This window comes from Penicillium coprophilum, assembly GCF_028826855.1.
Source record: "Penicillium coprophilum strain IBT 35676 chromosome Unknown utg000006l_segment0_segment0, whole genome shotgun sequence".
Classification (NCBI taxonomy): domain Eukaryota; kingdom Fungi; phylum Ascomycota; class Eurotiomycetes; order Eurotiales; family Aspergillaceae; genus Penicillium; species Penicillium coprophilum.
In genome coordinates this window covers 2855125-2868289 of record NW_026622725.1, presented here as the reverse complement: position 1 = coordinate 2868289, position 13165 = coordinate 2855125, and the positions used below count along the sequence as shown (strand labels likewise).

At 49.6% G+C, this 13165-nt stretch overlaps 4 protein-coding genes across 4 annotated transcripts; 2 read left to right on the top strand and 2 right to left on the bottom strand.

Moving 5' to 3' along the window:
• Positions 1–1435: 1435 nt before the first annotated feature.
• N7500_010060 (NAD-dependent succinate-semialdehyde dehydrogenase) lies at positions 1436–3124 on the top strand (the record flags this gene model as incomplete). The annotated part of the gene is made up of 4 exons (XM_056681198.1): positions 1436–1462; positions 1544–1631; positions 1688–2932; positions 2988–3124. 4 exons carry the CDS (start codon positions 1436–1438, stop codon positions 3122–3124), a joined length of 1497 nt encoding a protein of 498 aa, XP_056528580.1.
• A 189-nt stretch (positions 3125–3313) lies between these two features.
• Positions 3314–4605, top strand: fluG (uncharacterized protein; the record flags this gene model as incomplete). The annotated part of the gene is made up of 2 exons (XM_056681197.1): positions 3314–4414; positions 4471–4605. The coding sequence occupies 2 exons, from the start codon at positions 3314–3316 to the stop codon at positions 4603–4605; spliced, it is 1236 nt and encodes a 411-aa protein (XP_056528579.1).
• Positions 4606–5738: 1133 nt separating this feature from the next.
• On the bottom strand, positions 5739–9741 carry N7500_010058 (uncharacterized protein; the record flags this gene model as incomplete). The annotated part of the gene is made up of 3 exons (XM_056681196.1): positions 5739–7680; positions 7751–9177; positions 9274–9741. The coding sequence occupies 3 exons, from the start codon at positions 9739–9741 to the stop codon at positions 5739–5741; spliced, it is 3837 nt and encodes a 1278-aa protein (XP_056528578.1).
• A 1073-nt stretch (positions 9742–10814) lies between these two features.
• Positions 10815–12718, bottom strand: N7500_010057 (putative MFS transporter; the record flags this gene model as incomplete). The annotated part of the gene is made up of 7 exons (XM_056681195.1): positions 10815–11166; positions 11239–11443; positions 11494–11556; positions 11614–11956; positions 12010–12272; positions 12326–12437; positions 12497–12718. 7 exons carry the CDS (start codon positions 12716–12718, stop codon positions 10815–10817), a joined length of 1560 nt encoding a protein of 519 aa, XP_056528577.1.
• Positions 12719–13165: the final 447 nt, after the last annotated feature.

Genomic DNA, 13165 nt, shown 5'->3' with positions numbered 1-13165 from the left:
CCCCAGTTTTGGATATCCATGCTATTTCCAGGTGCCAATTGAGGACTTTTGTGAGTGCTTGAATTAGGCCGTAGCTTAATGGGAGGTAGGGTGTTTGACAGATGGTCTTGCGATGTGAGAACAGTCCTGAGTTGTAAGCGCGGATATCCGAAATGGACAATACAGGTAGTCGCAGCCCGACTTGATATAAAAGTGAGTTATAAGATCCAAGAATAGCTATTCGGTTATAAAGCCTTGTAATGTCTGTCTAGTAGTCTTTTGAGATGTCATATCTTTTGAGATTTTCTCCCCCCTTGTCAATTGCACAGGTAGGCAGTAGGAAAAGGCGAAAAGAGGCATTCAAAATGCAGAAAAATTCTGCTATGTGTAACGGGGGAACACTTTGAGGGTGCCCAGGGGAAGAAGGTACGTATACTATAGGGACTGGAAAGGCTCAGAAAAGTGGTCCATGATGATTATTAGACCAAATCTCTCACATCGCTCACCAGTTCAAACTATACATGCCAGATTTCAACTGCAGCGATGTTATTGAGGGTGCGGCTTAATTGCCATGTCATCAGCATGATTTAATGATGAAATCCCCCCTAAAGCGTGATTTCCTTACTCATTGGGGCAGTCATGCAGGGTTCAATCCCGCGAGTGCATCATTGGGAGCGTTCTCCCTTCCCCCTTATGTTGTACAAAGATGAAGTGCATTTCAATACCTGCGCTAGCTGATTGCTTGGATATGTATTTCCCTGTGCACTGAATGATTCGTTGAACACTGGGGCTTGGAACCTACACTGAACGACCAGTCCAAACTATCCACATGACAGATGAGAAACAGTCGGGCTTGTGGTCCAGAACCCAGACTGAGAGGAATATCTCGATCATCTATCGTTGGATCTCTCTTTATTTTCCTAACATGAACAGGAGTAGAGCTGAGGCGGATGCCATGATCGGAATTGATGTCAATTTATTTAGCAACTCTTAAGAAATGGCTATTGCCGACCTCGACTGTGATGGCTGCACCTTACGATTGTGGTTGCAGGATTAGGTAAGAAACGTTGCCAGACGTCTCGATGGAAGCCACATCAACTTCTCCAGGCGAGCATCTCAGAAAGTCCATCGGGGGCGGCTCCGGCATCGGCTCTCGAACATCAAAGCTCCCTGGAGCTCAACTGCGAAATGGATCCACTGGGCGTGTCGTTGTTAAAATGCCCCAAGTATAAGGGGGTTAGTCCGAGTGTGAGTGATGGTGAGGATGAAAACGACTACATGGAGTGGATCACAAGAGGGTTACTAATACTTTCCTTGCCAATAGCCTTCTTGAAGGAGAAGGATATCAAATCGAGCGGGTCTACCCCAAGAGACGTGAGGGGTTATAAAGTACATAGGTACACGACTTTCCCATCTTACACCTCTTTATAATTCAAAGGACCTGACTTACACAAATATGGCACAGTATCAGCTCCCATTCAAGGTATGTGACTTCTCTCTATATTCCGCGGGGTATTCGGCGAGATGTCCGAGGTGAGATAGCCGACTAACACGATTTCTCCAGCTAGCGGATCCCAGTCTGCTAAAATTCGATTCCATCATCGGTGACAAATGGGTCGGCGCAAAGAGCGGAAAGCGATTTGAAGTCCTCGGTAAGTCCCTTCAAGTTCTACTCTGCATCTCACAGAAGTCAAGCTAATATATGTAGATCCTGGTACCGACAAAGCATGGGCCAGCTGCCCTGCCAACGCCGCAGAAGATGTCTCCGCCGCCGTTGAAAACGCCCACGCAGCCTTCGAGAAATTCCGCAAAGTGAATCCCCGTCAACGCGCAAAGTGGTTACTAGAATGGCACAATCTGACAGTCGCAGCCCGCGATGACCTCGCCCAGATCGTAACTCACGAGACTGGAAAACCACTGGCAGAGGCATACGGCGAGATCGACTACTCCCTGGGCTTCCTTTGGTGGTTCGCTGGTGAAGCAGAGCGTATCCAGGGAAGTGTATCAACGGCCGCGGCACCGAACCGCCGCGTCTTCACCATTAAGCAGCCGATCGGTGTAGCAGCCGCTCTTGTCCCATGGAACTTCCCTATTGCCATGGTTCTTCGGAAGGTCGGTGCTGCGATGGCGGCTGGATGCACGATGGTCGTCAAGCCCAGTCCCGAGACGCCGATTTCGGCACTCGTCCTAGCGGAGCTGGCGCATCGTGCTGGTATCCCGGCCGGGGTGTTGAATGTGCTGACTACAGATTTGGAGAATACACCGCCGCTGAGCGAGGCGTTGTGTAAGCACCCGCTTGTTAAGAAGGTGACTTTCACGGGCTCGACGCGCGTCGGCAAGTTGGTGGCTGAGCACTGTGCGCATGGACTGAAGAAATTGACCCTCGAGCTCGGTGGAAATTGTCCTTTCCTTGTGTTCGATGATGCCAATCTCGATCAGGCGATCGACCAGCTCATGTCGCTGAAATGGCGTCATGCCGGTCAGGCTTGTATTACTGCCAATCGGATCTACGTCCAGTCTGGGGTTTATGATCGCTTTGCTGCGCTTCTGAAGGAGCGCACGTCTGCACTGGTTGTTGGCCATGGTGCGGTGGCCGATACCACGATGGGACCTTTGACTACGCCTCGGAGTATTGAGAAGGCCTCTGCGCAGGTTGAGGATGCTCGTCGTCTCGGCGCTGATGTTATTTTGGGTGGTAACGCTATGAAGTCGCAGCCAGGTTACTTCTTCGAGCCTACTATCTTGTCTGGGATGACGGAGGAGATGCTCATCTCGCAGGAAGAATCATTTGCGCCTATTGCGGCGCTGTATCGGTTTGAGACTGAGGATCAAGCTGTCAAGGTGGCTAATGATACCAGCATGGGTCTGGCCAGTTATGCTTTCACTAAGAATATCGATCGCATGTGGCGTCTTTTGGAGAACTTGGAGGCGGGTATGATCGGAATGAACACCGGTGAGTTTCTCATACTAATTCTCATGAGTTCGTTCATTCTGACAAATTTGCACAGGCAACTCATCGGCTGCCGAGTCGCCGTTCGGTGGTATCAAGGAGTCTGGATATGGCAAGGAGAGTGGAAAGGACGTTGCTGTCAATGAATACTTGGTTACCAAAACGGGCACCATGACTCTTGAGGGACAATACTGAGTATATTCTTTATCGATCATCTTGATCTACATGTTTTCAAATTGAAATGAAATCTATGAATGTGTTTGCTTAATCGTGAGTGGTCAATTAAATCCACTAATGAATAAATATTTTGATTGGCTGCATAAAACCTGGGGAGATCTTTCAATATCAGATTTTCTTCACTACAAAAACCTCGTTATTCTCATAATGGACGATTTGACTCCTCTACGAGACCTGATTCGGTCTCACCCACTAATCGACAACCATGCCCACAATCTTCTAAACCGCGAGTCGGCCACCGACCACGAGAATTACCCATTAGAGGTCATCACCACCTCAGCACACGGTCGCGCCCTAGAAAATGCCAACACCACCCTCCCCTCGCTGCGAGCGATAACCCAGCTCTCCGAGCTCTACGGCAACCCTTGCGCAAATTGGACTGATGTGAAATCCACCCATGATCAAAACGTGCGCGAAGACTACAACGGCCTCATCCGAAAATCCTTAGAAGGCACGCACGCACTACTACTCGACGACTACCTCAGCGACGACGAAGACATTGAACCTTCCAGCTGGCACGATAGTTTTACCGCCTCAGCGACAAAGCGCATCGTGCAGGTCGAAGCCCTAGCAGAATCTACAGTCCTGGATGTATCGAACGCGCGCAAAAACGGCGAGTCAGTTTGGAACAATTTCCGACAGCGGTTCCAGGACGCTCTCGGTGTGGCTTTGGACGATCCCAACATCGTGGCCTTCAAATCGGAAATCTGCTGTCGAACTGGATTGGACGTCGATGCGTATTCCTCCGATGATACAACTCTGGGCGGGTCATTGATTCGCATCCTCGATTCTGGAACCACCAGATCCGGCTTCGAGGTCGATGATAAGGGCATCTGCGACTGGATAGTTCAGCAGACGCTGAAAGCAATCACGTTCAAAAAGAAGGCCGGTGTTGCAAAGCCTTTGTTGTTTCACAGAGGCCTCGGAGATAAACGGGTTAATCTTTTGCGGGCCAACCCTGCTTGTCTGCAGCCTTTAATCGCACAGTATGCCGATGCGGATATCGTGCTGTTGCATGCTGGATATCCTTACACGCGCGAAGCGGGTTATCTGGCTTCTGTCTATCCCAATGTCTATGTTGATTTCGGCAAGGTCTTTCCCATGGTTAGCCGAGAGGCGCAGGTGAAGGTATTGAGAGAAGGTTTGGAGCTTGCGCCTACCAATCGTCTGCTCTGGAGTACCGATGGCCGGTTGCACCCGGAGACGTTCTGGCTGGCTAATCGGCAGTTCCGGCAGGCTTTCGAGACGGTTAGTTGGCAACTTTCTAGTAATTGCCTGTCCTGGTGCTGATTATTTTGTAACAGGTGCTTGTGGATTACGTTCAAAATGGCGACTTCACAACGTCCCAGGCCATGAAGATAGCCGCTGATGTTCTGTTCAATAACTCCAATCGCCTTTACAGCCTCAACTTGACGTCATCCTACACACCTGCAGAGTAAACTGCTGACTATGCAGGGATGAACAGGTATGTCATTGTCTTTCATCTCTATTGCCGAGGTGTATACTAACGATTTCCTCAGCTGATACTTCTATACTTCTACTCTCGCGCTCCTCTCCACGCACAACTCTTGGGTATCACAACCTCGTTGCCAAAGGTCATTGACTCATTGACGACAGAGAGTCTCGGATTTCTCGAAAGGAAATACAGGTCCCAAGGACTAACAGCGCCGGAGCATGTGAAGAACCACGTAACAGTGGAGCAAGCCAAACCAGCGAACGCACTATCCAAGCTGAAAGAGTGCCAATTGTGGCAACCGGGACAATTCCGAGTACAAAATACGCAAGTATAAATGAGAAGTGCGTATGTTGAATTCTCACAACCAAATTTAATAATGACTTTTCATGTCATCTTGCCCTCCTCCCAAAGCGTATACATATCGCATGGCCAGCAAAACGATCCAACGCCACCTGAAGTAACAGATATATTTATATACATGTGAATTCCAACCACTAAAATAAACCCCCGAAAGAGAAGACACGTCTGTACCACCGGGCGGTTAGATCGTTGCACGCCGTACAATGTTGAGTATCATGCAAGAAGCAAAAACCAGAATCAGAAAAAAGATGAGAAAACAAAAGATGAAAACAAGGTATACCAACGCCAACAATCGCTTCCCGCGTATCCAGCGTTAGCGAGGCACAATGCCATGTGAATCATGAAGTCTTCAAACAATAGGAGTTAATAAAATGTGGGCGTGGATGTGGATGTGTGAGAGAGACAGAGAAAGGGAAAACCATCGAGAAGTCCAAATGTTATCACGTTCATTGTCTGATATGATAGTATTGAGGATGTTAAAATAACATGATCAACATTAATCAGGTGCACAGCGCAACGACTTTTGATATCATAGGAACATGATGGGTGAAAAGAGAACAAAACGGACAAAAGTGAGACATGGGGCATCTCATGTGGCAGTTGTCGGAGTTGAAGTGAGAGGAAGGAGGAAGCAGTAGGAGAAGATGGTCAAGAGCAGAGACGGTAGGAGACAAGGCGACAGATCACAAGCGGCAACAAAATCAACAAAACGACGATTTCGGAAACAAGCTTGCACGCCAAATCAAAATAGACAGTTTAAAATGACTTTGCCTGTTCTGCTGTCATCTCATCCTTTTCCCACTCATCTAGTAGCCGTGATACTTCTCTAAAAGAGACGGGTTTGGTGAGGAATAGGTCCACACCAGCAGCCATAGCGTCCGACTCATCGCGAGAGCTGCTGAGTCCAGTCAAGGCGATGATGATAGCAGGCTTGCGATCATCCGTATCCTTCTCGAGCGAGCGAATAGCTCGAGTCGCCTCAAACCCATTCATGACAGGCATCGACATGTCCATGAAGATGATATCATACCCACTCTGCATGCGCTCCACGGCCTCAACGGCTAGTTTGCCATTCTCAGCAGCTGTCAGCTCAATCAGCTGTCGCTTTTTGAGGAACGTCATCATCAGGTTGAGGTTGATGCGATTGTCATCGACCACAAGGACTCGTGCGAGTCGCGAAGAGCTGACTCCGCCCTCTACCAAGGGGGCTGGTAAGGGGGCTTCTGCAATCTCCTCCGGTAATGCAGTGATAATCGATGGTTGTTGCAATGGTGAGATCGTCATAGGGCGAATTTCGTGAAAGCTCAGGTCCGGGGCGCTAATAACATCAGAGGAGGATATGACGGGTGAATCAAGTGCAGACGGTGCTGGCAACGAGGACGTCCTGAGCGGTAGACTCAATCCTTTCTGAGCAGAAGCCGGTGTCACGGATCTCGATTGATCCTGGGTCAGGCACCTCATTACGCTTCGAGCTAATTTGTGTGGCCCACAAGGACGCCGGATGATGTTCACCGAGGAAGCAAGAGGCAACCACTCGGATTTTGCCCCAGTGTAATCCATCGACTTGTGGCATAGAACGAGAAGAGCAGGCAGGGTGGCGGAAGGTGCAACGGTGCGGAATTTGGGTAAATCCGTTTCATCCATAAGGACAATATCAACATGGGTTTCTGGTGTCCATGCGACAATCTCCATATCATACCAGTCTGAAAGGTATCGAGCAATTTCAGACCAGTTAGAGTCGAAAGTCACGTCGGTTGGGTCGGCACCCCAGATGGAGACTCGTCTACCAGAGTATCCTTCACGTAGTAGAAGAGTTTGAGCCAAGGCTTCTCGCTGTTGAACAAGCTGTCCAGATGGTTCAATAGCCGGACTTTCCTTACCAACAGGCCTCTCCAAGGGGAGGGACACCTGTACGACAGTGCCCTCTCCAGGACGACTGCGAATTCGAATGCTTCCATTTAGAGCCTTGACCAAACTGCGAACAATTGACAATCCAAGCCCAGTGCCGACGGCGAGGGCGTCTTCCTGGGCAAAGGGCGTGTAAAGTTTGCCGCGTAAAAACTCTTCCGATATCCCTTTACCCGTGTCGGTTACTGTTAATGTGACCAAGTCTTCAAGGCCTTGCCGTCGAGATCGTCCTTCGGACTGACTAGATGCTGCCAAGGATATAGTAACACGGCCGGATTCTGTATATTTCATGGCATTTCCAAAGAGATTCATGATGATGCGCCGTAAAGCGCCCGGCTGAGTCCGGTAGACCCAATCCCGGAACAAAACATCAATAACAACTTCAACGTTGGACCGCTGATTCTGCAACTTTGTTTGATGTGGCATCAATACAGGCAGGTCGGCTGAAGCAGTAGAGCTCTGGCCGAAGACATGGCCAAGACATATTCCTTCAACAACTTCCTCGACGAGAATAGCCACATCAGTAGCCACCAACGTATCCAAATGATGCGCCAGCTTGTCTGATCCTTTGTACTCAAGCGAGGACTGTTTTTTGCGTTTCATTGACCGCCATGTTCGTTCCAAAGATACCACTTTGCTGAAGTCTAGCACCTGGTTCATTGTGTCCAGCAACGTCCGACCACAGGAATTGACGGTCTCGAGTAATGAGTCCTGGAATTCATTGAGATGGGTGCTGTTCATAAACTCGGCAGCGGCCAAAATGCCATGCAGAGGGCTACGGAGTTCGTGTCTGATAGAATGTAGTAATTAGTAACTGCGATCAAGTAGGTCAGATATCTCAGATACGAAGACAAACTCACGAGATACTGCCAATGAAATCACCCTTCTGGCGATCTGCGATGAGGGATTCGACGCGGCTGTACTCGGCCATGATGGACGATGAAAACCCAAGCACTGAACTGAGCTCGACTGAGGTTGTGAACACCTGGGTCTCGACTGTACTCCAGCAGAAACACCCTCCGAACCACTGCGAAGAAACAGCATTCCACAAGGGCACAAACATGATTTGCGCAGCATTTGGGAAATACTGGTTGAGTATGGAGTTCTCCGCAGCTTTCCGCCGTTTTCGCACGGACTTGGAAGGTTGTGCAGTTACACTAGGTGGGGACCGACTGCTGGTACTAGTGCCAATGGGGCCCTTGTCTTGGGGTTCTTGGTCATCATCGTCTGATGTCGAGAGGAGCCCATCGCGATGGAAAGACCATAGCTTTCCTTTGGGATATCGTCGCAGCAACAATTGGAGGAAAGATCGATCCAAATTTGCCGCAGCACATGTGGCCATGGACCCTGCCTGGGGAGCAAATGGTTCTTCATTTGTTGATGCTGACAGTACAGAGGCAGGTCCGCCTGTGTCGGAACAATCACTCCCCATATCGGCATCTATCAAAGGGCTATTGTTGGACTCCAGGAAGATGACTCCACTGTCGCCACTCAGGTCAAGACTCTCCCGGAGTAAGTTGGCCGCTCTGCGGAAGCACCAGGAGTTGCCTTGCGAATCATCGGGTGGTAGTCGATTCCGGCTGCTGCTTGTGAGCCATTCTGGCAGAGAACTCTCTACAGTGCCCGATTCTACTTTTGAGCCGCTGTCCAATTTGGAACTATCGTCCAATCTTGAACTACCGCTCTGTTTCGAATCGGAGTCCAATTTCAAATCGGACGGGACAGAGCTAAATGAACGCGCGTCGGTGCTGAGTGCTCGATTGTTCGGCGGACTAATGGATGGCTCTTGCGATGCATTTTCTAGGCCGTTCCCACGAGAGTCGGGTGAGCCACGAGAGCCACCAGAGGCACTCAATCGATTGTAGGAAGATGGCGGGGTAGCTGATGGAATACCGACGCTGTCGGTACGCGACCGGTCCATACTATCCACGAAACTAGAACTTCCTTCAACAAAATAGCTGAGGCCGCGAGAAAGGCGCGCGGCCCGGCGTCCTTCGGAAGCCTGTCTGCAAACCCTCAAGTAGTCCACCACAATCATCGATAAAGACCCCAGTGTGTCCTTCTCTAGCGATGTCAACCCATCTCGAGGCTTTTTATCCAACACGAACAAGCAACCCAAATTGATGTTCTTTTCGGTTGTCAAGGGGGTTCCAGCAAAAAAGCGGAATTTGGGATCATTGGCAACGAAGGAAAGGTCTTTGTAGCGTTCATTTTCGGTCAGGTCGTCCACGACTAAAAATTGATAGTCTGCATTCTCGCGATCGTTCGGGGGTAGAGAAACAGTGTCCTGTCGAACGGCGTCAAAATCCAGGAGTCATTGAAGTATGTGGTCGAGTTCGACAGTGGCTACAAATCAGCCAGCTCGTCGTGTGAGCAGACTTACCTTGCACACACTCCATGTCTTGCGGGTGTCGGGGGCCCCCAACCAGAGGTAATCATTTTCGTCGTGAACTGCGGGATCGTTCAAATTGAGAGATTTTGTAGCTTCGGCAATGATGTGTTGTTGATCACGATCTAATACTGCGATAAACACGCGCTCGGCGTTCAAACGCAAGGCTGCCAGCTGCGCAAATGACGTCATGGTACTGTTCGAGGTGCCCAGCATGAGAGCATCTGGGCCCATTGCGGTCGCTGGTCGGGAAGCGGCACTACTGCGTGACGGCATTGACCCTTCGGATATTGGCGGAGTGAGTGTATTTCCTGAATTTGCAGAGAACGGGAAGCCATCGTCCGCAGAAAGCCATGATGGAACCGCGTCAGGTTGGGACGCAGGCTGGTAGTAGCGGTATAGCTCCCTCGCCCTGCGGTCTGCGTTGTGTGGGCCATCCTGGCTTGTCCTAGTGGCACTCATAGTTTGCGACTACCGTTAGAAGTGTGAGGATACACTGCTGCATCCTCGGACTCCAAATTTCGAGATCGATGAAGTTGTCACGCCCGTGAGGACCAAGGGACGGAGGTGAGGGGTGAGAGAGGTCGAATCCCACAAACGAAGTTGTCGAAAAAAGGTCAGAAATTGAAGCGACGAATGTGACTGGATTAGTCACGGAATATTGGAGAAAGGAAAAGTGAGCCCTGGAGATTTCTCGATCTAGAGATAGCTCTCCACACCCAAACGGCAAGTCAGGTGAAAGGCAGACACGGGGTGTGTACGGAGCACAGGGATCTCGTCTGTCAACATAGGGACGGGCCTTGAAGAGGTGGGCCTAGGGAGAAATACTCCGTAGAAGACCCAAAGAAGCAGCGCTCGGAACACGATGATATTCGTGTGCGCCGCACACTTGCTCCACCGCTTCTCGTGTGATTGTGCGGCATTTTGGGATCGGCAGAACAGGGTACAATTGACTGGAACACGATGGAGTTGAATGTCCCAGGGGGCGTCCAGTGGGCAGCAGAAGTGTGGCCAAGATGTGGAGGGGAGCAGGTTTCAGTGGCTGTGAGGTGGTCCTGTGGCGTTGTGAGGCTGTAGATCATTGGCTGGTGGCCTCAGGCAACAATATTGGCCGTGAAGATCAGGCACGATCATAGCCAAACGGGCCAATAGATTTTCACGATCTTTTTACCAGTCAAAAGGTGCTAATTCCCATGTATCTTCCCTTGCTTCGTACCTCGCATTTTCGTAATCTGAATCATAATATCTCATCGCTCCCAGTCCTCGTTCATCCTCCCACATTCCATGCCGTCATTTTCAACCGACAATTATACGTCATTTTTGTCAAGGGGGAAACGCGGAACTACTGCAAGCCTCTGGAACCACATGACGATAGTGGCGAAAACCAGAGGCGCGACATGGGCGATCTTGACTGCACTGCCATAACAATGCGGTATACTAATCGACTGTTCCGTTATAAACCTAAACCTCCATCGAAACCGAAAATCATATGTTTTATTCAATTCTTTCAAACTTATGGAGTACCGAGTACCCGACTAGGAGTTATGACCGGTCACTGCCCCCCAGATATACGCCACCCACGACCCAAGTGTCAACAAAATCAAGGCCCCGAAGCAAATGATCGAAATGTTCCGAGTACGTCGGTGCTGAGTTACCAAATTGCGCTCTCGAATCCGGTCGATTATTTCCGCCCCCGATGTCAACCGTTTATGCCGAGTCCATTGTAACACCGCCAGGTTATCAGTCACAAACGAGCCGATCAGGATAACTGCACTGACAGTCAGAGCACCGGCAGCAAGGACTAGATAAACTTGTACCACTCGACGGTATGAGTTATTATCTGCGTCCTGCAGAGCGCCGGTTATGATCCGAACTATAATGCTCATACTATCATGATTTCACCTGTCAAATTCTGCCGCGAAACATAACTATCACAGGAGGTGGGGGTATTAGACTTACGCATTATTCATGGTGACCTTCAATGAATACGCGGATCCAAAGACTGATTGGTGCCAGAGTGTGGTGCGAATGCTGTCTATAACGGAGGTTGGTCCGAGGGACATGGCAATGGCGTAGATGCCGAATGCAGCCCCTGTGCCTGCCTTCGATGTTGCAAAATTGATCAGAACCATGCTCAACAGCATTCCGGCACCGCAGGTAAACACTAGGGATGTTAGCATTGCGATCGGGTTGAACTTGGATGATACAACTAACAAACAGACGCTCGGTTACCAAGGACATCGATGAATACCCCCAAGCAGGGAACGAGGAAAAATCCTGATCAATATCAGCGCGTATCCAACATGGCTATCATACACTCCAGCAATATCGTACCTGCATACTGCGAAAGAGAACTATACCAACCGGCCTTGATCGAATCGACATTGAACCGCTTCTCGGCCAGCTCGGTGGCATTTTGACTGAAGACTGACGCTGCGCTCGTTTGAAACACAGAGAAGGCCATGACGGCCCAGAACGTCCACGGGAGCTCGAACACCTTTTGAAACTCGAACTTTTTGTTCTTCTCTGTCAGTTGCTCTTTGGTTGCTCTATCGCGTCGTCCCTTGTAATGGCGATTACAGTACTGGTTGAAGAACCAGAACGCTGCGGTAGCCGCATTTGTGAAAAGATTCATGAACACCGAGGTCCAAAATACCCATGCAAAGTTTCCGGTTTTCTGTCCTCCCGTCAGCACTTCCTTCGACAAGTCAAACCGAGCAAGGCGTTCACCTTTGCAATAATATTGGCCGTCGACTTGCCAACAAATCCTCCAATCTTGCCGATGGCAAGCTCAAATCCTAGTGTAGATGCAAATCCACTGCTAGGAGGAAACCAGGAGGAAAACATCTTATATTGAGCGATTTGTGTGGCGATGTCTCCGAGTGCAAGGATAACTCGACCTCCTATCATGAAGTCGAAAGAGCGCACGGTCGCGGCAGCAGCGACGAGGATAGATCCGATGGTATAAACGATATTTCCATAAACAATCATCTCTGAATGGCTGGTCAGGATACATCTCGCAAATTTAATAAACTTGACAACATACCAGCTCCACCGACTCGGTCGGTGATTACACCACTTATCAAAAGCAGAACAGTTGCCATGAAATTCTCACTAGCCTCCAAAAGGGAAAATTGAACATTGTCGATATGCATTTGCTACGAAATAGCAACCGTCAGCGAACCCTATAAATCGACATCTTCACAGCATTCAATACCTTTTTGATCGTGGTCTTCATAGCACCCGTCACGCCAGAACTCCAGTGTGAGCCAAAACTAATACACGATATCAATGCTACTGCGCACAATTTTGCTGCAAGCGGTGGTGGCTTCTTTCCATCAGAGTCATCGTCAAATTTTTCCGACGGGGCCTGAATGTCTTCACGGACAGGCGCTGACACCACATCCACCGACTTCGACTCCAAAGTATCGAGTGCCATAATTGAAACTCGATGCTGGGGTGATGTATCAAGCTTTTAGCTCGAACATGAAAGGAGGATAAGAACTTTGAACTCAAAAGACTCATGCCATGACTACCTATATTTATAGATCGGAGATTGATAAAAGTCTCAACAAAGCCGAGCTCCACGCCACGGTGAGCTGATCCTGGACCGAAGGGCCGAAGCTCAATCAGATTGAATGCACTCCAAGGTAGGCCAAATAGAAACATCCCCCACTTGGCGCGGAATTTCATCAGATAAGATGGTTGAGAACGGCATCTTATCCCGAACAGTGTCTAGCGCTGAGCATGTACTCCAACTCGGCGCAACGTCGGTGAATTTTAGCTTTCTCTGCGATGCTAGAAAAGCAGTGGAGCCCTAAGCTTAAAGGCATATCTCGGCTTGTCTCCGAGCTGTGCTTATGACGTTAATTTTCTGCCTGAGGAC